We start from the raw sequence: 24,663 nt of genomic DNA, 5'->3' as shown, positions 1-24,663 counted from the left end.
AGTGGGGGATGATTAATTTTTGTCCCATGCAAAATCGACATCTTGGGCAGATTTGAGACAGTAAGCAGAACTGTTTTTACAGATAGGACCTGTGCCTTTAAGAAGAACAACAGATTAAAGGGTCGATGTGCAAAGCAGCGATGGTGTACCTTATGCAGTTAAAGAGGTTCTGATTGTGTTCAGCTTGAGCTATGACGGAAATATCGTCATGTTTGTGATAGGGGTGGCCAGTGCTACGGGGGGTGGAGAGCACTTGGTTGATTGTTATTCAATGCCTAGTTACATGTTCGAAGCTATTCCAGGGCAATGGAGTGTGCGGGTGTGTGTGTGTGTGCATGCGTGCATGTTTGTGTGTGTGCGGAGGGGGGGGGAGCGGTGCGGAGAGGGAAACATGAACATTTTGTGTGATCATGCAGTTTTGTGAATTGCACTTTTGTGGAGTGTGTGTCTGTGAAACAAGCAAAGATCTGTGACTACATTTCTTCCAAAAGCAGGGCCGCAAATTGAAAAATTCAGTAGTTTCTTTTTGAAGTGAAAACCCTCTATGTTCGGTTTATTATGTAATCGCAGGCAAGCGGTTGCAAAATGGCGCCAACAGTTACAATGAGGTGCATTGATAGCTTGTAAGATAACTATGATAGGCTTGTATTATGAATACCACTTGGTAATTTCTCTGTGTCACTCACACACACACATACACTCAATGGGATACTAGTTCGTAATCAAAACAAATAAAAACCAACATTGCACATCATTTTATTTGTACGAGTTCCATGTGAATGTCTCTTTCTATCACACGCACGCACGCACACACACACACACACACGCACACACACACATGCACGCACGCACGCACGCACGCACGCACGCACGCACGCACGCACGCACACACACACACACACACACACACACACACACAGCACCATCACCACCACCCGTACCCCTCCTCTTCTATCCTAGACTGATGTCAACAATTACCACCTGTACTCTACTTTCCCTTTTCCTCTCACTTCCGTATTCCCTCCATCTCCCCCAAAACATACCCCTGTACAATTCCTACTCAGCTTTGAAATATGCTCAACATCCATGAACACAAAGCTCCCATTGCGCTGTGTTTTACTCCAGATCTCTCCAGCATAGTCATACAAATTTCCTGTGTGGTTTCAGCATGGAACTGAAGTATGGGGAAATGTAGTCCTGTTGTCCAAAGAGTTTTGCACAATTCAAAATCTCAAGAATCAACATTTATAAGTATCACTCTCTTGTCCGCCAGCATAATGAATGTCACACACAAGTGATAAGAGTTCATGTCTTTCACAGGTCTTGATTTTAACAGAATCACAAGTCTTTTGGCATACTCCAGAAACAGCCCCAATTCACATACTGATAGAAGAGTGAACACATTTGAGATTCATTCACAGTGGCGACGAATCTCATACCAGGCTAAATCTGGATATTGGCAGTCTTTCTGCACACTGTACACAGACTGGAACTTCATGAGCGTCGGAAGCGAGTCCTCAGGGCAGAAATAACATCAGAGCTGACAGTGTTGCTGTTCTTTCGCAGGTTTTCCACAATCAGGTCCGCCACGAACCCATCAAAGTCAGCATCAGTGAACGCTGTCTGGTGTGCCAACCGCCCCAGAAGTCTCTGAAAAATGAATATATGTATGTGTAAAGAAAACACACCAGTAACCAGGTTAGGTACTTATTTATATGTATGTGTGTATACTTTTTTTCAGAAATCATATTTAAAAAATAAAAAATCTATTTAGGCAGTCACCATAGTTCTTCTGCAATGTTTATAGTCTCATTGTCTCCCAGGTACGGATATATATCCGAACCCACTCATATGGCTCTATCTGACCAGGGACGGACATATCCGCTCAGACTGTTAGCTTCAGTCGCTTCCTGTAACGTCCATCTAAAGCCTGCATTCCAGCGTGTTGATACACAGCTACTACACAGCCACTACAATTCTGAGTGACCTGCTGCAGCACAGCACGTCTCGGCTAAAAAAAAACTTGGTCAAGATAGGTGGAGTAGAAAGTGTTAATGTACTTAAGAAGGAAACATACCTTACAGCCGTTATCTCTAGATGTGTGACAATGATGGGTCTTAGTTTGGGTTTGCTGAATGCAGCATTAATTATACAGTCTTCTTCTTCTTCTTCTGCGTTCGTGGGCTGAAACTCCCACGTACACTCGTGTTTTTTGCACGAGTGGAATTTTACGTGTATGGCCGTTTTTACCCCGCGATTAAGGCAGCCATACGCCGCTTTCGGAGGAAGCATGCTGGATATTTTCGTGTTTCTATAATCCACCGAACTCTGACATGGATTACAGGATCTTTTCCGTGCGCACTTGGTCTTGTGCTTGCGTGTACACACGAAGGGGGATAAGCCACTAGCAGGTCTGCACATAAGTTGACCTGGGAGATCGGAAAAATCTCCACACTTAACCCACCGGGCGGCCGCGACCGGGATTCGAACCCTCGACCTTCCGATTAAGAGGCCGACGTCTTACCACCACGCCACAGCGCCCGTCCATTATACAGTCAATCCTGTCCTGGCGACCACTTCTACTCAACCACCACCTGCACATTCCACCCACCCAAAAGGACTGGGTGGCCGAGTGGTAACGCACTTGCGCTCGGAAACGAGAGGTTGCGTGTTCAGGCCTGGGTCAGGCCGCAATTTTCTCCCCCCTTTCCTAACCTAGGTGGTGGGTTCAAGTGCTAGTCTTTCGGATGAGACGAAAAACCGAGGTCCCTTCGTGTACACTACATTGGGGTGTGCACGTTAAAGATCCCACGATTGACAAAAGGGTCTTTCCTGGCAAAATTGTATAGGCATAGATAAAAATGTCCATCAAATACCCGTGGGACTTGGAATAAAGTAAAAAAATTCCATCTCACACGGCATTAAGTCTCAGGAAACATGAATACACGCATGCAGGAAAACAAAACTATGGGTAGCGCCGTATGTATGGCAGCTCGCTTTCCCCGGGGAGAAAGCAGCCCGAATTTCCATGAGGGAAACCTCACTGGACTGTAAATCTTATCCAATCCAATCCAATCCAATCCCTTACAAGTGTGACAGGGGAGGCTACCGCTCCTTTCACAGCAGACTCTGCACACGAGTTGTTGGCCTTTAAGTCAACACCTGGATTGTGGAATTCTGTTTGTGATGGGGTCTGGTGGTTTCCGATTGTCTGTACGTTCATGGAAACCTTCGGGTTTGCATAACAGTTTTTATAGGGCTAAGAAATTAGCCCTAACATTTTCAATCCTGTTTGATTGCACTTCGCCTCCCGAGGTGATCGTAGTGTTTCGGCACTCGGTTACACAAGTTTTTTGTTTTTTTATATAATTCTCCTTTTCATAGTGACCACCAGTCTACAACAACCATTTCTGGTTGGTTCCTTGGGCGGTCGTTACAGACAGGTCTCACTGCATAACAATCAAAATGTAACAAATTCACTCACCAGCACAGGATGATTGTAGACATCCATAACGCTCTGAAACAGTACAAATCAAATAAATACAGAATTAAACATATCAAAACTTATATACAAAGAAATGGCGAATCTAAACAAGAAAAGCAAATCACATTGCACATGGGCACAGTGGACCTTCACAAATGTGAGAAAATCAGGTCTTCATAAAGGAGGGAGTCTTAAAATGGAGGTCAATTTACACAGGTTATGAACAGAAAAGCTGAAGAAGCAAGGTCTTAAAATGGAGGAAGTCTTAAATTGGGGAGTGCGAGTGCATCTAATATCTATATATATATACGACTAGTGTCTGTCTGTCTGTCTGTCTGTCTGTTCGCGATGCACGGCCAAAGTTCTCGGTGGATCTTTTTCAAATTTGGACACCGTATTCAGCTACACCCCGGACACAACCTCATCGATGAGATATTTCAACACGTGCTCTCAGTGCCCAACGTTGTGCGCGCTGAACCGATTTTTTTTTTGTTTTTTTGTTTTTTTGTCGGGATCCACTACCAGTAACTCTTCCTTATCTTCTCCAGTGTTTTCAGCCGCGATTATCTCCCTTCCTCCGTGTGGTGTCAATCCATATTCCCGTTACAACGTTACTATTTTTAGAAGGTCACTGCACGTTACTATTTTTAGAAGGTCTGCAGCGTTTTGCGCGTTTATCTCCTTTCCTTCGTGCAAAGCCGGGTCCCAGGCGCAGCCTGATATTCGGCTCTACTTCTTCCCGGCAAAGCCGGTACCCGGCGAAGCGGGTAATCATCTAGTATTATATATACAACTCCATACTTATTTTGGTGTGTGGGATGGAGGGGGGGGGGGGGGGGTAGGGTGGAAGGGGAAGTGTCTCTGCATAATGCATACTATAAAAAAAAAAAGACTACAGACATGGTGCTACACATATTACAAATTCTAAATGACTCTCTCGTTGGTTTTGCATTATCGGACTTAACATTTTACAAAGACACAAAGATGGTTGGGATATCACATAGAGGAGACAGCGCCCACAGGAATTTACACATGCGTAAATTAAAGAGACCAGCAGTTCAACAAGCCAACAGACATAATGATGAAAACGATGATGTCCTACCAGAGAAAACCGAGGCAGATATTGAGCCACGATGCTGCGAACTTGTCGCTGAATGTAGGTATCCCGACGATAGTCAAGGCGACCCAGGCCTTCCAAGAACTGAAATGCAACACAGGCAGACACTGTCACTAAAGCTTACATGCCAATCACACAGAACTCTCAGCTTAAAAAAATCCAAATTAAACCCTTCTTCAAGTGACACTATTGAAAGATATCAATAAAGTAACCTAAACCGGGAATTAAAAAAGAATGAAAGCCAAAAACGCTAGACTTTTTGATGTGGAAGGCACCGTTACTGAAGCAGAATAGAACTAAAATCATCACAATTTTTTTTTTTTAAAACACCATGTTTTGAGAATGAAAGTCGCTTGTACATTCCAATGCTTGGTGTTCTCTCAGGTGCCAGGAGATTGGTTCCGCACAACTCTCACTTACTCCTGTTGCACATGTCATACGCATTGGGGAACTTACTTCCCTTTGTTCCTCAGACCCTAAAATCATCACTTGGATTTTGTGAGTTGGATTTTGTAGGTTTTTGTTTTTAAGGAACAGAATCCTTTCCTGCATCCATAGAAGGAGACGACACAGGAAAGCCAGCAGCACTTACCAGGTGTAGTGTGTCCCTAACGGCAGCACTTACCAGGTGTAGCGTGTCCCTAACGACTGAAATGAAGTTGGGGTTGAGAGGGCGGTCAGTGTTGAAGACTGGCGCAGGAAGAATGAGACTCTTGATGATCTCTGGTAGTGGGCAAGGTTTGGACTGCACAGAAAACAATGAACTAATCATCCACTTATGTTGTTGTAAGTCTTCTGTACTGCTTCTGAGTGACCAGTTTCTGTACTGCTTCTGAGTGACCAGTTTCTGTACTGCTTCTGAGTGACCAGTTTCTGTACAACTCCGACTTTTGTGTCCGGTTGGTAAATTGACTAGCATAGTTTCGACTAACTCAACACAAGGCAGACTCATTTCTTTCATTCATATCTGGCTGCCATAATTTTCCAGCAGTACACATAAACAAAGAAACTCATGATGTATAAATCTAGTCAATCTCTAAATATCCTTCAGCTCAGAAGAATTTATTTATTTACTCGCACTACATAAACCAACCTACCACCCACGCACAAAAATTCCATCTTACCTGCAAATACAGAAGAGGGGCACAGTGCTTAAGAAGGTAGCCCAGTACACGGTACACGTTGAGCAACGTCTCGAGGGGCCCTGACGTACGCAACACTGCTGCCACCTGGTGGACCGAGTCCACAAAGTAGGGCATCACCTGGCTTCTCACCTTCTGCTTCTCAAGTAGGTTCTGCTCACAAAAGGTAATGAAAAGATCAGATAACATAAGATAAATCTTTATTTACCAGGGATCTGGCATAAGAATAGAAGAGACCTTTTTGGTTTAAACCAGCCCTAGCATGGAGAGCACAAGTCAGTGTAGTTTTTATTCTACTGCACAAAAATAAGGAAACAGATCTACTGGTCTTACATATCTGCTATGCTCTGGTGGGAAGATGCATACCTTGCTTTACTTTTTACAAGTTTATTTTCAAATGTGTCCCTTCATGTTTTAAACGTCTGCTGCTTGACAGGGGTTAAAATACACTCAGCCCCCACCCCCCAAGTCCTATTCATTTACCAATCAAAAAATGAGTGGGTCTCAGTGTGAGCATGCGTGTTACATGCTTGCATACATGAGCGTCTCATTTTCTGTGCATCACCAATAGCATCTACTTTTTGCTCTTGAACAGGCGGATGGACATTTTATTTTCAAACAAGAAAAGCAAACACCTGATAAACTTGCCTTCAAAATACTAGCACAGCGGAACCCCCTTTTTAAGACCCCCAAATTAAAGATTTCATCCTTTTTAAGACTTTCATTTTTCAGATTTTCTGTTCATATCCTCTGTAAATTTAGCTCCATTTTCAGACTCCCTCCCTTTTAAAACCTGCTTTTCTCAGATTTTCAGGTCTTAAAATAGGACTTAAACTGTACAAAATCCAAATCACATAATGAGGCCACACCTGAGAGTTATGAAATCTAGATCCGATGGCTTTCAGCAGTTGTTTCCAACCCACGGAACCCAGGTCGTCCATGCGCACGTTGTCATCATTGCTTGATGTTAGCCATTGTGTGTCTGGCAAGGACAGTACATGCCTGCACAAAAGTCACCAAGGAGACATGAAATTGCAGGCCTGGGGTTCTATAATATCCGTTTTTAAAGAGAGTTCAGATGATGGTCACATAGACATGAATACACACATAAGCCACAGACACAGATGCTCACACGCACACACACTGTGACAGAGACACACACTTGCACACACACACACACACACACACACACACACACACACACACACACACACACACACACACACACACACACACACACACACACACATCACATTTTGAATAAAAGACATTTCCAAACCTCAAGCTTGTGTCTTAAAGCTTCCAAATTTGCACAATTCTGTCATAATTTCATGCCTGAGTATCAGTTCTTGAACATTTGCAATGCACGTTGTTTTCAAAATCAGCACACATTTGTGAATAATTCCAGACACCCGCACATATCATTTCTCATAGTACACACACACACACACACACACACACACACACACACACACACACACACACACACACACACACACACACACACACACACACACACACATAAACAAGAAGGGCAAAGCCCATACGACTCACATGCTTTACACATTTTTCCTACCAAAATACATGTGACCTTGACCCAAGGTCAAGGTCATCCAAGGTCATGCAACACAAAGCTGTTAATTCAAGACATAGGAAGTACAATGGTGCTTATTGGCTCTTTCTACCATGAGATATGGTCACTTTTAGTGGTTCACTACCTTATTTTGGTCACATTTTATAAGGGTCAAAGTGACCTTGACCTTGATCATATGTGACCAAATGTGTCTCATGATGAAAGCATAACATGTGCCCCACATAATTTTTAAGTTTGAAACAGTTATCTTCCATAGTTCAGGGTCAAGGTCACTTCAAAATATGTATACAATCCAACTTTGAAGAGCTCCTGTGACCTTGACCTTGAAGCAAGGTAAACCAAACTGGTATCAAAAGATGGGGCTTACTTTGCCCTATATATCATATATAGGTGAGGTATTCAATCTCAAAAACTTCAGAGAAAATGGGAAAAATGTGAAAAATAGCTGTTTTTTAGGCAACATTTATGGCCCCTGCGACCTTGACCTTGAAGCAAGGTCAAGATGCTATGTATGTTTTTTGGGGCCTTGTCATCATACACCATCTTGCCAAATTTGGTACTGATAGACTGAATAGTGTCCAAGAAATATCCAACGTTAAAGTTTTCCGACGGACGTCCGTCCGACGTCCGTCCGGACGGACGTCCGGACGGACGACTCGGGTGAGTACATAGACTCACTTTTGCTTCGCATGTGAGTCAAAAAGCACCTCCAAATCCCATACACCGCCAGGCATGAGATAATACAATTGTAAACATTAAAGCTCAAAACTCCATAATGCGTCCGAAAGGTTTTGAGAAAATGATGCAAAATCATTCAATCTTGAGAGCAAATAATAATCTCCGTAGCTTCGAAACAGTCTGAATTCTGCCTATTTCTTTATATCAGTATTGTAATCTGCATGTTATGTTATGCTCTGTTAGGCGAACGGTATGTTATATGTCCGTCTGTCTGTTATGTCCTAATGTTGTTAATATATGTCTTGTATACTTGCCATTTACATATTTATTATAAATGTTGAATGATGATACGTTGTAGACGGATGCATGTTTTTGATTAAAAGCCCCACAATGATGTGCTTGGCAAAAAATAAAAATAAAATTTAAAAAAATAAAAAAGAATGATCACGGTTGACATTAAAAAAGCACATGTAAGACACTCTTGAACAAACAAACAAACAAACAAAATTCTGCCTATTGACCCAAAAGCTCATGCCTGACCACTTACTGTGTAAGTTCCACCAAAGACGAAGACGAAGGAGGCATCAAGAGCACACACCTCCACCAGCACTTCACAACATCTGTCTGTGTCAATGGCAACGACGCTTTGTGTAATGCACTGGTGGTGGCCTTCGCTGATGATGGCACAGGAAAATTTGTTGTTGTTGTGGAGATATTGATGATTGCATTCTTCAGAGACTGGTCCGCTAAAACTTGGTTGAGGTAGTGGCAAGCAATGCTGGAAAGTAAAATAAAAACTTAAAAAAAACAAACAACTTGATGGGCAATTGCAACAAACGTTTAATCCAAGTTGTATATTCTATAAAAATTAAAAATTAGATTTAAAAGGGGAAAAAAACTTGACTTGACTTGCTCAGTGGTTGAGGCACGTGGGGGCATGTTCACCGTTCCAAAGATGACGTAAAAAATACACAAAAAAGGAAAACTTCACAAGAAAAACAAACACGTTCAAAACCTGCGAACAGAAGGGATTATTCCTACCAACCTGCGAACAGAAGGGATTATTCCTACCAACCTGCGAACAGAAGGGATTATTCCTACCAACCTGCGAACAGAAGGGATTATTCCTACCAACCTGCCAACAGAAGGGATTATTCCTACCAACCTGCCAACAGAAGGGATTATTCCTACCAACCTGCGAACAGAAGGGATTATTCCTACCAACCTGTGAACAGAAGAGATTATTCCTACCAACCTGCGAACAGAAGGGATTATTCCTACCAACCTGCGAACAGAAGAGATTATTCCTACCAACCTGTGAACAGAAGAGATTATTCCTACCAACCTGCGAACAGAAGGGATTATTCCTACCAACCTGCGAACAGAAGAGATTATTCCTACCAACCTGCGAACAGAAGAGATTATTCCTACCAACCTGTGAACAGAAGAGATTATTCCTACCAACCTGCGAACAGAAGGGATTATTCCTACCAACCTGCGAACAGAAGGGATTATTCCTACCAACCTGCCAACAGAAGAGATTATTCCTACCAACCTGCGAACAGAAGAGATTATTCCTACCAACCTGCGAACAGAAGGGATTATTCCTACCAACCTGCGAACAGAAGGGATTATTCCTACCAACCTGCGAACAGAAGAGATTATTCCTACCAACCTGCGAACAGAAGAGATTATTCCTACCAACCTGTGAACAGAAGAGATTATTCCTACCAACCTGCGAACAGAAGGGATTATTCCTACCAACCTGCGAACAGAAGGGATTATTCCTACCAACCTGCGAACAGAAGGGATTATTCCTACCAACCTGCGAACAGAAGGGATTATTCCTACCAACCTGCGAACAGAAGGGATTATTCCTACCAACCTGCGAACAGAAGGGATTATTCCTACCAACCTGCGAACAGAAGGGATTATTCCTACCAACCTGCGAACAGAAGGGATTATTCCTACCAACCTGCCAACAGAAGGGATTATTCCTACCAACCTGCGAACAGAAGGGATTATTCCTACCAACCTGCGAACAGAAGAGATTATTCCTACCAACCTGCGAACAGAAGGGATTATTCCTACCAACCTGCGAACAGAAGGGATTATTCCTACCAACCTGTGAACAGAAGGGATTATTCCTACCAACCTGCGAACAGAAGAGATTATTCCTACCAACCTGCGAACAGAAGGGATTATTCCTACCAACCTGCGAACAGAAGAGATTATTCCTACCAACCTGCGAACAGAAGGGATTATTCCTACCAACCTGCGAACAGAAGAGATTATTCCTACCAACCTGCGAACAGAAGAGATTATTCCTACCAACCTGCGAACAGAAGAGATTATTCCTACCAACCTGCGAACAGAAGGGATTATTCCTACCAACCTGCGAACAGAAGAGATTATTCCTACCAACCTGCGAACAGAAGGGATTATTCCTACCAACCTGCGAACAGAAGGGATTATTCCTACCAACCTGCGAACAGAAGGGATTATTCCTACCAACCTGCGAACAGAAGGGATTATTCCTACCAACCTGCGAACAGAAGGGATTATTCCTACCAACCTGCGAACAGAAGAGATTATTCCTACCAACCTGCGAACAGAAGAGATTATTCCTACCAACCTGGGGTGAGTGGACTCTGAAGAAACAAACTGGCTGGCTACACCACGGATTCCCTCGGAGCACACACTCGGCGGGGCAGGACTGAAAATAGACATAATTTGATAATGAAATTCTGTAAACAAATGACTTAACAAATTCTTTCTTTCTTTCTTTATTTGGTGTTTAACGTCGTTTTCAACCGTTCAAGGTTATATCGCGACGGAACTTAACAAATTACCAGAGAGACATCAAGAATAAATTAACAGAGAGAAAAAAAAATTTAGTTCCATATCTGCAACTAGTTCCTCCAGGAAACATGCTTGGGTACGGGGTGAGCTTGACTGTAAGCAGAGTTTGAGGATGAAAGTAGCTCAGTTGGTAGAGCACTGGACTTGTGATCGAAAGGTCGCAGGTTCGAATTCGGGCCGGGACGGACACGGGTCAACTTTATGTGCAGACCCAGAGACGGAAGCCATGTCCCACCCCCGTGTCATCACAATGGCACGTAAAAGACCTTGGTCATTCTGCCATAAGTGCAGGTGGCTGAATACACCTAAACACGCAGACACTTGGGTAGCGCGACTCCGTTGCTGCTAGCTTTCCACTGGGAGGAAGCGACCCGAATTTCCCAGCGATGGGACAATAAAGTAATGAAAATGAAAATGAAAATGAACAACAGAAATGACTTAAAATAATAAGTGAAAGATAACAGTTTGTTTTAGTTCACAGCTCTTTGGAGGTACGGGGGGTGGGGGGATTAACTACTTGTATGAATTACATACTTATATTCTCAATAGTTTTAGACCTATCTACCCTGAGGAAGGCTTTGCCGCTCAATTCTCACAAAAAGTTAAAAATGTTGAAAATTGTGGGGGAAAACTGATTCAAATACCTTGGCAGAAAGATATTCTTGGTGGTACACTGGGGCCATGAGTTCTTTGGCCTCTACAGTCTTTTCTACGATGGGGCTAAGACAAATGATCACATTACTCAATTTGGCTAACATTTCATATTACAATATCTTGAAAGTGAAAATAGGCCAAAGTCATACAGGTATGCCGGTTTCTATATATATATATGACTAGTGTCTGTCTGTCTGTCTGTCTGTCTGTCTGTCTGTCTGTCTGTTCGCGATGCACGGCCAAAGTTCTCGGTGGATCTTTTTCAAATTTGGACACCGTATTCAGCTACACCCCGGACACAACCTCATCGATGAGATATTTCAACACGTGCTCTCAGCGCGCAGCCGTTTTTTTTTGTTTTGTTTTTTTGTTGTCGGGATCCACTACCAGTAACTCTTCCTTATCTTCTCCAGTGTTTTCAGCGGCGATTATCTCCCTTCCTCCGAGTGGCGTCAATCCATATTCCCGTTACTACGTTACTATTTTTAGAAGGTCACTGCACGTTACTATTTTTAGAAGGTCTCCAGTGTTTTGCGCGTTTATCTCCTTTCCTTCGTGCCCAGGCAAAGCTGGCATACACCTGGGTCCCAGGCGCAGCCTGGTATTCGGCTCTACTTCTTCCCGGCGAAGCCGGTACCCGGCGAAGCGGGTAATCATCTAGTGTATATATATATATATATATATAAAAAAATCAGAAGATAACAAATAAAAATGTTTAAAAAAAAAACACTCACAAGTCTAGGGCTAGATGGGTGAAGGACACGGCAAGGTCAGCAAGGCTGAGTGGTGGGGTCAAGGTCGAAGCATGGTCACACACAAAAGGGAACACATGCAGCCACAGCCGATCAGCAAAGGCTTTATGAAACATAAAACCACAAGATGCCCAGCCTAAACACAGCCTATGTTTCCAGTGAGACAGGATTGGATTTGGATAAGATTTACAGTCCAGTGAGGTTACCCTCATGGAAATTCGGGCTGCTTTCTCCCCGGGGAAAGCGAGCTGCCATACATACGGCGCTACCCATATATATATTTTTTTTTCCTGCATACGTGTATTCATGTTTCCTGAGACTTAATGCCGTGTGAGATGAAATTTTTTTACTTTATTCCAAGTCCCACGGGTATTTGATGGACATTTTTATCTATGCCTATACAATTTTGCCAGGAAAGACCCTTTTGTCAATCGTGGGATCTTTAACGTGCACACCCCAATGTAGTGTACACGAAGGGACCTCGGTTTTTCGTCTCATCCGAAAGACTAGCACTTGAACCCACCACCTAGGTTAGGAAAGGGGGGAGAAAATTGCGGCCTGACCCAGGCCTGAACACGCAACCTCTCGCTTCCGAGCGCAAGTGCGTTACCACTCGGCCACCCAGTCCCATTCACTCCTGGATGTACCTAGCTGACAGGATGACCAGCCTAAACACAGCCTATGTTTCCAGTGAGACAGCATTCACTCCTTTGATGTACCAAGCTGACAGGATGACATGTCAAGTACAGTGAATCCCCCCCTTTAAAATTTGCTTTTTCAGATTTTCTGTTCATAACCTCTGTAAATTTACCTCCCTTTAAAGCCACCCTTCTTTTGAAGATCCTTTGGCTTTTTAACATTTTACACCCAAAAAATCAACTTGAAAATAAAAAATTGCTTTCATATTTCTACCATCACATTCATTGCCTCAATAAAATACATCAGAAGTCTAAAAAATTAAATTTAAAAATTAAAAAAATTGAAAAAAACTGCAAAGATGAACAGAAGACAGTGACACAGAAAGTAATCAAAACAGATTTTGAACCTAGGATTTCAAGCTTGCACACACACCTGCATGGCTGGGGCGCTGGTACTCCCTCAACCATGGCTGCACTTGCTTCAGTCCACTGACCAGACATCTGCACAATAATCAGGTAATTTCAGATTTTGTCAGAATTTCAAAAACGACTCCTCTCTGTCAAATTATAGAACAACAACAAAAGGATCAAGGCAAACTTTTTGTCATTTTTCAAACAGGAATCAAAGTTGATAATGATGGAAATCAGGAAAATCTGCCCGGTCTCGGAAGCTCTGACTTTGTTTTGTTCAATGATTTTGACACCCTGAATAGTTTGAAATTCAGGAAATCAGCCATTTTTTCTTAAACCAGGAAGTACTGATGCCTGCATGGGAAATTCCGTCCCTGCACAAACATCAGAATCTGTTCATTATTTTTCTGCTAACCTGAACACGTAACACCTAAAAAAAAGAATCTACTGAAACCTTCTGTGTAAGTCTGCAAGCATCACCATGCTATTCTTTATGATCCACTTCTTCAAACATTTTCCTTTTGTTCAACTACTATATGAATGTGCAGGATCTTCAAGCTTCATGAGGAAACCATTTAAAAAATGTTTTTGGAACACTTTGCAAGCACCTTTCTGTGGGGCATTTGATAAGAAACAAACATGTATCCATCCACTCAATGCACGCTTTCTTTTCACATTTATCCATTTGATTTACATAACTTAATAAGTTTCATGAGGTACTAATTGTAATGAAACGAGCAACGAAGAAGAGGAAAAGTTAATGAAACTGACCTTAATCTCATGACGACAGAGTCCAATGCTGTCAGGATGTGTCTCATCTGCGCGTCACTGCAGCTACGCAGCACTGCGCCAATACCTTCATCTGCAGACACAATTTTCTAGCAGGCATGAGATCATGAAATTGCTAAAAACCTTAAAAGGAACATCCCAGCAACATCCTTGCATATGTGATAAGATCATGGCATATGTGATAAGATCATGGCATATGTGATAAGATCATGGCATATGTGATAAGATCATGGCATTACAGTGGAACCCTCGTATTAAGATCCCCCAATTTGAGACTCCCGGGCGGGGATGTAGCTCAGTCGGTAGCGCGCTGGATTTGTATCCAGTTGGCCGCTGTCAGCGTGAGTTTGTCCCCACGTTCGGCGAGAGATTTATTTCTCAGAGTCAACTTTGTGTGCAGACTCTCCTCGGTGTCCGAACACCCCCGTGTGTACACGCAAGCACAAGACCAAGTGCGCACGAAAAAGATCCTGTAATCCATGTCAGAGTTCGGTGGGTTATAGAAACACGAAAATACCCAGCATGCTTCCTCTGAAAACGGCGTATGGCTGCCTAAATGGCGGGGTAAAAAACGGTCATACAATTAAAATTCCACTCGTGCAAAAAACACGAGTGTACGTGGGAGTTTCAGCCAACGAACGCAGAAGAAGAAGAAGAAGAGACTCCCTCCTTTTTAAGACCTTGCTATTTCAGATGTTCAGTTCATAACCTCTGTAAATTTACCTCCATTCAAGACTCCCTCCTTTTTAAGACCTTATTTTCTAAGATTTTGGGGTTCTTAAAAAGGGTTCTAAAAAAGACTGTATACCAGAGGGTAAAATTCAAATTTTAAAAATACCTATGAAGAGATGCTCTGCCCCATCCAGCTCCGACTGCTCCACAATGTCTCTCACGCCATCTACGTAGAGCGTGATCAGGGGGGATAACTCTTGCTTCTGACTGTAGTCCATGAGGGAACCTGACAGCTGCCTGCAAGTTAATCATCATCAAAAAATTAGCTCAGTTGTCGTCGTCGTCCTAGAATTTTGGCGTAACTTGTTTCTTGGTGATTTTTCTGTTTGTGTGCTTTAGACTAAGCAAATCATTTTCAATGAGAAATATTCTTTAAAATACTATGGATAATACATGATTTAACCTTCTTTCATCTTCCTATCCATACTAGGTACAAATATAAACACCGTTTCATTAAAAAAAAAATCTGTTTTGGCCTTCTGCTGAAAAGCTGTCTAAAATGAGTGACGCCAAAATTCCGGGATAACGTCATTGCTTGTTCAGTTCCTGGTTTCCCTAAGAAATGTCACTAACAGAAAAATTCCGGCAAAAATCCTACATTGCACAATAATAATAATAATAATAATAATAATAAATGAGCATTTATATAGCGCAACATCATAACTTTACAATTATGCTCTTTGCGCTTGACACATTTAAAATTAAAACACAGTTATACAGGCATTTACATCTACATTCATAGTCAACAACGGTTACTTAAAAGCATACACCATCAGACATACATTACAAAACATTCTTCCACTAACTAAGTAATAAAAACATGAATAAAATAGGTTATAAGAACACACACACACACACACACAAAAACACTGTCAGACTCTCACTTGGCCATGGAGTTGAAGGAAGAGGCCAGCTTCTCCGCGAGGAAGGAGAAGTTTTTTCTCTCTTTCACCAGCAGCTGTGTGACGGCCAATGCTCCACACCAAACCTGTGCTCGCAGTCGTCCGTACGCTGACGTGGGGTCCACCATATCGTACAGCGTCAGCAGTTTCCTAGCCTGAAGCAGAGAGAAGTAAGTTAGAGTAATAAACAATGGTCGGAAATAACTCTGTCAGGTTTGTATGGTCTGTGAAAGAGTGAATTCTCTTGCTTTTAGTGAGTCAACCTTTCCCACTTGACATTACAGGCCAGTCAATAACTCTGTCAGCTTTGTATGGGCTGTGAAAGAGTGAATTCTCTTGCTTTTAGTGAGTCAACCTTTCCCACTTGACATTACAGGCCAGTCAATAACGAGGGGGGACGGGGATGTAGCTCAGTCGGTAGCGCGCTGGATTTGTATCCAGTTGGCCGCTGTCAGCGTGAGTTCGTCCCCACGTTCGGCGAGAGATTTATTTCTCAGAGTCAACTTTGTGTGCAGACTCTCCTCGGTGTTCGAACACCCCCGCTTGTACACGCAAGCACAAGACCAAGTGTGCACGAAAAAGATCCTGTAATCCATGTCAGAGTTCGGTGGGTTATAGAAGCACGAAAATACTCAGCATGCTTCCTCCGAAAACGGCGTATGGCTGCCTAAATGGCGGGGTAAAAAACGGTCATACACGTAAAATTCCACTCGTGCAAAAAACACGAGTGTACGTGGGAGTTTCAGCCCACGAACGAAGAAGAAGAAGAAGAAATAACGAGGGGTGTGTCTGAAACATGAAGACAATGAGCATGTGTGGAAAGTTTGCCTCAGAGTACTCACTCTTTCACAACCCATACAAAGCCAACAGAGTTATTTCCAAAGTTCATCTATTCAGGTTGCTTTCTCTTTGGGGAATGTCAGCAGCTATATACAGAACGCCTACCGATTTTTGTCATGTTTTGCTAGCCTTGAGACTTTCGCTGTTAGCCAAGGATAACATATTGTGTGCATGCAGTCACAGTCAGGTTGAGACACCGAGGAGAGCGTGCACAAAGTTGACTTTGGAAAATACATTTCTCGCCAAACCTACACCAACAGCGACAAAGCCGGCGTGATACCAACTGCACTATTATTTTCCTATTCGAATATCAAGGTATCACAAAACAAAACATCTATTATGTTACAGTGGTACTTGGGAAGAAAGGACACCTCAAAGAACAAAAGAGAAACTCACAATTTCCTCAGCATCCACACAAAGCGCCACGGTCAGAAACAGACAGGTCATGTTGTGCAGCCCCGTCTCACCCAGCTCCTGCATGCGCCGCTGATGAAACTTGGAGAAAAATCTACAGAATTCAAAAGTGTAAATAGACAATGTTTGGAAATAACTCTGTCAGGTTTGTATGGGTTGTGAGACGGGCGCTGTGGCGGGGTGGTAAGACGTCGGCCTCTTAATCGGAAGGTCGAGGGTTCGAATCCCGGTCGCGGCCGCCTGGTGGGTTAAGTGTGGAGATTTTTCCGATCTCCCAGGTCAACTTATGTGCAGACCTGCTAGTGGCTTATCCCCCTTCGTGTGCACACGCAAGCACAAGACCAAGTGCGCACGGAAAAGATCCTGTAATCCATGTCAGAGTTCGGTGGGTTATAGAAACACGAAAATATCCAGCATGCTTCCTCCGAAAGCGGCGTATGGCTGCCTTAATGGCGGGGTAAAAACGGTCATACACGTAAAATTCCACTCGTGCAAAAAACACGAGTGTACGTGGGAGTTTCAGCCCACGAACGCAGAAGAAGAAGAAGAAGTATGGGTTGTGCAAGAGTGAATACTCTAGCGTCTATTGAGTCAAACTTTCCCACGTGGCATGATACGCCGGTCACCAGCGATGGGTGTGTCTGAAACACGCGGACGAGGACATTGTGTGAAAAGTTTGCCTCAATAAAAGCAAGAGTATTCCCTCTTTCACAGACCATACAAACCCGACAGAGCTATTTCACAGACCATACAAACCCGACAGAGCTATTTCACAGACCATACAAACCCGACAGAGCTATTTCACAGACCATACAAACCCGACAGAGCTATTTCACAGACCATACAAACCCGACAGAGCTATTTCACAGACCATACAAACCCGACACAGCTATTTCACAGACCATACAAACCCGACAGAGCTATTTCACAGACCATACAAACCCGACACAGCTATTTCACAGACCATACAAACCCGACAGAGCTATTTCACAGACCATACAAACCCGACACAGCTATTTCACAGACCATACAAACCCGACAGAGCTATTTCACAGACCATACAAACCCGACAGAGCTATTTCCGGAGATTGTCTATTAAATCATATGAATAGTAGAAAAATAACCACAACATGACGTAGTTTCAGATGTGCAAAAATCTAGATGAACAGATAACCTCGCAACCACTCACCAGCTCAATAACACTTTGACGGAGTCTGAGAAACCAACACAAAGATTGCTCTCAAAACCATGCATGATGAATTTACATGTCCAATCATAATCACAATTATGACCATAAATAAATCGTATGTTACTGTAAGCGTGAGTCTTACCTCCCCTTGATTTGTCTCCACTCAGAGAGGGCGCCACTGTGCCCCAGCAGCTTGGCAAGGAGTCGCAGAAACAGGTGAAAACTGCTCTCTTGTTCCAGCCTGAAATATCACATAACAGAGGTTATTTGCCCCTTTCTCTTCTTCTTCTGCGGTCATGGGCTGCAACTCCTGTAACACTCTGCACATTCATACTTCACATCCACCGAAGACAATGCTTAAATGCCAAATGACCTACACCATATTTGCAAGAAAACACAAGAGCAGCAAGATCAAGAGAGCAGATACAGCAAGCAAAATTACAAATTCTCACCCATTGTCATCATCACTGGTCCACTTTCTGCATTTTTCTGTGAGGGATTTGGATGACTTGCTGCAAAAAATCACAATCAATGAAATCTCTGAATATATTTGGCGGGGACATTTTCTTTGGACACACACATGGAAACACATATGTGCACACACACACATGAGACAATGACAAAAGGTGACGTTTTCATGTCAGTATGTCCCACATGACATCACCAGTACATTTTTCATTCTATCTAATCTGTTTTCGTTCTATTTTTTCTAATAACATGCGTTAACAATTGATTGCCAACTGGAATGGAAGAGCACAAAAAGTGTAACTTGATATGTAGTTTCTCTAGAGGGAAAAACATCTTCCACTTTCATGTCAGTGTGTCCCATGCAACATACATATGCCAAACAGCTATGTGTAAGTAGATTATTTGTTAGTGGTATAGAAAATATTGATCAACAATCAAAGTCAGTTTTCACATTCATTTTCTACCTATTTCTTATTTGTTTATTCTTTTGGCAATGGTGAAATGTCAGCAATCGTGTGTCATTCGGGACAGTAGACATGACACCTGACCTTTTGTCACTGTCTCACATGTACTCACACATACGCACACAAAGTGACAGCAACTTGTAACCAATTTACAAGTAGTTTATCTACCCATTTGGAGAGGATTTTCACCTAACAAAATAAAGCAACCACCACAGAAATTTGTGATCCATCAAAGCTTAATTATAGTTCAAAGTGTTTTTAATCAATATACATGTACACGTATAAGCTTGTACCACTGTGATGACATTAATGATATTTTTTGGGGAATCAGCTTTTCTTCTGAGATATTAGGGCTTACAAACGGAGGTGCCCTAATTTACGTTCCTTACAAAAATATTGTATTTTACATTCTTATCATAACATCAACACTTTTTCAAAATAAATTTAAATCGTGCAAAATAAAATAAATTAATCGATAAATAAATTGAAAAATATATCAATCAATACTTAACAAATAAATAGGTATTCAAATTCAGAAAAAGGAAAAACTTACATAAAATGACAACAACTAATGATAACATTAATGATTGATTTTGCTTTGACTTACTTTATAACTGCCAATCCCTCAATGCTGGTTGTATGCAGCTGAAACCGGTCATTCTGAAAAACACAACAGCACAAATCTTTGGGAATTCATTTATCAGTAGACAGCCCCAGAAACATAAGGCTCACAAAAATACAATCTCGAACCAATTTCCAAATTTATTCAAGCAAAATGAATGCCCTCAAATCAATGGTGATTAATCAATCACTAATTCAACCCCCTACCCACCACCCCCATCTAAGCAAGTAACTAAATGACTCATTCAAGGAAACAATTCGTTATCTCATCAATCAATAGTTAAACAAGAAATTCCTATGAGGTAGGAAAAACACCCCCGTCAAAGGGAAATAACCTTCTCAGTTGGTGGCAGTGACTGAGTGAGAATGGTTATTTCCCTTTGACCATGAAGATGTCCCTGTATAAGTCCTTGTATAATTTTAATCCACCAATAACTCCGTAACCGTGTGTTTGACTGGTCCCAATTTTTGTAAGGACCGTCTCAGGAATGTATAGAACCTGTTCACCAAGTTTGGTGACGATCGGTCCGTTCATTCTTGAGATCTATATGCGAACACAAACACACAAACAAACACCCAAACAAACACACAAACACCCAAACAAACACATCGAGCGAAACCTATACACACCCCTATACCGGGGGTGTAATAAAGAAGTAGCTAAAAGTACACAGTGAAGCAAACAAAAACAAAAATAGCAAAGTTAACAAAAAATACTGTTAAAGGACAAAGGCAAACACAACCAATAAAATTAAATTAAAATTAAAAAACAATGATAAAAAGCAACAAAGACCAACACACCAGTTTGCGAGAGAAGTGTTCCCACAGCACCGTCAGCAGCTGCTTGGGTGGAGACCACAGCGACGACACTGACAGACAGCAACGCAGACACGCCCTTAGCGTTTCCTCCTTCACAGGCTCCTGCACAAGGATTGTACAGTGGAACCACCCCTTTAAGACCATCTTTTCTCAGACTTTCTGTTCATAACCTCTGTAAATGAGACTGGGTGGCCAAGTGGTAATGCACTTGCGCTCGGAATCGAGAGGTTGCGTGTTCGACCCTGGGTCAGGCCGCTATTTTCTCCCCCCTTTTCCTAACCTAGATGGTGGGTTCAAGTGCTAGTCTTTCGGATGAGACGAAAAACCGAGGTCCCTTCGTGTACACTATATTGGGGTGTGCACGTTAAAGATCCCACGATTGACAAAAGGGTCTTTCCTGGCAAAATTGTATAGGCATAGATAAAAATGTCCATCAAATACCCGTGTGACTTGGAATAAAGGCCGCGAAAGGTGAATGCTCGCCTAACAGGCTTGAGGTTTGCTGGTCGATGTGAATGCGTTATATATTGTGTGTAAAAAATGTTTGTTTGTCTGTCTGTCTGTAAAAAAATTCCATTTCACACGGCAGAAATTAATATGTAAAGCGCGGAGAGCACAGTTAATTGTGGTTCGCGCTATATGAGCTCACCATAATAATAATAAATTTACCCCCATTTTAAGACCCATTCCTTTTATTTTTTAAAGACCTGATTTTCTCAAGTTTTTGGGGGTCTCAAAAGGGGGGGTTCCACTGTATCGTTTTCATTCGCTGATTCTACGTCAGACAACCTTATTTGTTCCCGTGAAAGATATGAGATTCCAAGGCAAACAATCTGGCTGATTCCTACTGACTTTTGAAGAGACAAATTCCAAAAATAAATCCATCATGAGTTTTATTGGCTGTGGAATAGCTGTGCCCCTTTAAACAGTGAAGCAAAATCGCATGACCATGCACTAATCAGTGAAGGAAAGCAATCATGGCTGCAATGAATATTGAACTTGAACTCAAAACTTTATTACCCAAAGATACCAGCATTATCAGGAATGGGAATTGAAAAAAGTAAAAAAGGCTGAAAATTTGTAAGTAATATCAAAGTCAACGGCGTGAAGCCCCTAGCCTTACTAGGGGGGTCCGGGGAATTTTTTTCTCCAAAGAACCCAAATTGTGCAATTTGGTGTCATCTGAGCTCCAAGTTTGCCATTAAATTCAGTTTTCAGAACCATTTTTGCCTTCCCCATTTATTTTTTCGGCGGACACTTTAGCTTTCTTGGCGGAACCAAAAAAAATGTCGGCTGACAATTCCCATGCCTGCATTATGTCTGTAAGGTCCTGTCTTACAGCTAAGTCCTTGCTACATATATTAAGTGAAGAGCAAGAACGAAAAAAAAGTAATAATAAAAACTTACCCGCATCATCTTTTCCACAGTCATCTGAATGGCAAAGAAACAGCTCTGCGTCGGATCCTGGATAAGTAGTAATAACAATTAAAGCATGCAATCAAATTTGCAGACTCAGTCAACAAAATGTCCACAAAAAGCCAAGCAAGGAAATGTTCACGCTTCTATATATGGCAAGTACTCAAGAAAACAAAGGCTTAAAAAGCATTTTGAATTTGTAAAAAATATACTAACCTTGCATCTATATTTTGTTCATTTTCTTTTCATTTTCATTACTTTATTGTCCCATCGCTGGGAAATTCGGGTCGCTTCCTCCCAGTGGAAAGCTAGCAGCAACGGAGTCGCGCTACCCAGGTGTTTGCGTGTTTAGGTGTATTCAACCACCTGCACTTATGGCAGAATAACCAAGGTCTTTTACGTGCCATTGTGATGACACGGGGGTGGGACATGGCTTCTGTCTCTGGGTCTGCACATAAAGTTGACCCGTGTCCGTCCCGGCCCGAATTCGAACCTGCGACCTTCCGATCACAAGTCCAGTGCTCTACCAACTGAGCTACCGCCCTCCCCCCCCCCCCCCCCTATGAAAGCCAGCTTAAACACTCAGAGGGTTTTATGAGGAAACTATAACAGGATACAAGTTTAAGTTAAGCAAAAGGACTACTTTACTATATTGTCATTTAGAATCCAAAAAAAGAATTGTAGGTAATTGGACAGTTTAATTGTTGCTGAAATAAAATGTCACATTTACTGTATGTCTAGTATACCTTTTTCAATTCAGGATTTTGGAACGTTAGCAGTCTTCCTCTTTTTGGATTACATTGTCATATACTTATTCTTCCACAAGGTTCCCATACATACCGGAGAGGTAGAGTTGCCATGGTGATCAAAGGTGAAGAGATGAGCCAGGTGGGTGGTCACCCACAGACAGAAGCCCTGCGGTTTGCTGGGGGCTGGGGAGATGTTCAGCACAAACACATCACTGTCTGAATCAAACAACAGGTGGTACAAATCACTGTGTGAATCAAACAACAGGTGGCACAAATCAAACAACAGGTGGTATAAATCAAACAACAGGTGGTACAAATCAAACAACAGGTGGTATAAATCAAACAACAGGTGGTATAAATCAAACAACAGGTGGTATAAATCAAACAACAGGTGGCACAAATCAAACAACAGGTGGTACAAATCAAACAACAGGTGGTACAAATCAGGGATTTCATTTCATTTACTCTATTATCCAAATCCTGGTAAATTCGGGTCGCTTCCTCATGGTGGAAAGCTAGCGGCAACAAGAGTGGCGCTACACAGGGGGGTACATGTTTCGGTGTAATCAGCCACCTGCACTTATCAGGCATGGGAATTGAAAAAAGTAAAAAAGGCTGACATTTTGTAAGTAATATCAAAATTGACGGCGCAAAGCGCCTAGCCTTACTAGGGGTGTTCGGGGGCATGCCCCCCCAGAAAAAATTTCTCCAAAGAACCCAAGTTGTGCAATTTGGTGTCATCTGAGCTCCAAGTTTGCCATTAAATTCAGTTTTCAGTACCATTTTTGCTTCCCCCGTACATTTTTTTGGCGGACACTTTTGCTTTTTCGGCGGAACAAAAAAACAACTCGGCGGAAATTTGCCTTTCGGCGGATAATTCCCATGCCTGACTTATGGCACAATGACCGAGATCTTTTACGTGCCACTGTGGTGACACAGGGGTGGGACATGGATACCGTCTCTGAGTCTGCACATAAAGTCGACCTGTGTCCCCCTGGGATGCAAAAGTTTAAAAAAATGTCCACTAGCCTGATGGGCAAGCAATGTTGCTTCGTCTTTTTTTTGTTTTGTTCGTGGGCTGCAACTACCATGTACAGTCGTAGGCATAAGTGAGCTTTGACGTGCATGGCCGTTTTTCCCCCACCATTTTGGCAGTCATACTCCGATTCGGAGGGGGAATGTATGCCAGACTTCGAACTCCCCACACAGAAGGCAAATGTCCTAACCGCTAGGCTACGCGACTATCTTAGCAGTATTTTACTAGCTTACAGAAATATCCACAACATTTTCCACTGAGAATGGTAGTCTCTCTACAACCACACTTTCAAAGCTTAAGAAAAACAATTAGCCAAAACCAAGTTAAGTAAGTTGGAAAATAAAAAAAGTTATCAAGAACAGATATATTCTTTGCACTGCTATTTAAATGAACAAATGTACATTTGAAAACTGGAAGCTGCTGATTATAATTATTTTGTACACATAAACTTTTCATTTGTTCTGATGCCCTTACCTAACTCTTCCTCGGTGTCCAAGTTATCAGTGTCGGTGTTCCCAACGGTCTGAAGAATTTGGTGCAGCTGTACCCAAAATGACTGCAAAACAAATCAAGCACTCCACATTTAACTGTCTCTCTGATTAAGGGAATGATCTTAACAAAAAAGTAAAATTGAAACCTACTTTCCAAAAACATGAGAAAAAAAAATACTACTAGAACAACAGCACCAAATCCTATACATCAGAGTTGAATATTTCTATCCTGTATCACTAGCACCTAAAGCTTTATCACACAAGCACATGAAAATGGTGAAGTATACAACTACAAAATATCTCACCTCGGTATTGAATTTCTCCTTCCTGTGCTGCAAAAGTTGTATCACCAGCACCCAAAGCTCCATGACACAGGCACATGAAAATGGTGAAGTATACAA

The 24,663-nt window shown here is 42.2% G+C and overlaps 1 protein-coding gene across 1 annotated transcript; it reads right to left on the bottom strand.

Moving 5' to 3' along the window:
* Nucleotides 1-857: 857 nt before the first annotated feature.
* On the bottom strand, nucleotides 858-24,661 carry LOC138961474 (protein MMS22-like). The gene is made up of 22 exons (XM_070333121.1): nucleotides 24,568-24,661; nucleotides 24,246-24,327; nucleotides 22,827-22,951; nucleotides 21,978-22,034; nucleotides 20,553-20,672; nucleotides 19,738-19,790; nucleotides 18,651-18,710; nucleotides 18,341-18,439; nucleotides 16,992-17,103; nucleotides 15,738-15,910; nucleotides 14,960-15,090; nucleotides 14,104-14,194; nucleotides 13,355-13,422; nucleotides 12,266-12,386; nucleotides 10,651-10,731; nucleotides 8,563-8,793; nucleotides 6,613-6,745; nucleotides 5,726-5,896; nucleotides 5,227-5,346; nucleotides 4,587-4,685; nucleotides 3,485-3,517; nucleotides 858-1,650 (listed from the first exon to the last, which is right to left on the bottom strand). Exons 1-22 carry the CDS (start codon nucleotides 24,628-24,630, stop codon nucleotides 1,495-1,497), a joined length of 2,379 nt encoding a protein of 792 aa, XP_070189222.1. The 5' UTR covers nucleotides 24,631-24,661; the 3' UTR covers nucleotides 858-1,494.
* Nucleotides 24,662-24,663: the final 2 nt, after the last annotated feature.

This window comes from Littorina saxatilis, linkage group LG3 (assembly GCF_037325665.1).
Source record: "Littorina saxatilis isolate snail1 linkage group LG3, US_GU_Lsax_2.0, whole genome shotgun sequence".
Lineage (NCBI taxonomy): Eukaryota > Metazoa > Mollusca > Gastropoda > Littorinimorpha > Littorinidae > Littorina > Littorina saxatilis.
The sequence above is the reverse complement of the archived record's forward strand: the minus strand, read 5'-3'. Positions and strand labels throughout refer to the sequence as shown.

Coding starts and splice junctions, on each gene's coding strand:
- LOC138961474 (XM_070333121.1), bottom strand. CDS start 24,630: ATGGAGCTTTGGGTGCTGGTGATACAACTTTTGCAGCACAGGAAGGAG. Junction 20,673..21,977: donor CTGTGGAAAAGATGATGCGG/GTAAGTTTTTAT, acceptor ATCCTTGTGCAG/GAGCCTGTGAAGGAGGAAAC. Junction 4,686..5,226: donor TTAGGGACACGCTACACCTG/GTAAGTGCTGCC, acceptor GTTGCATTTCAG/TTCTTGGAAGGCCTGGGTCG.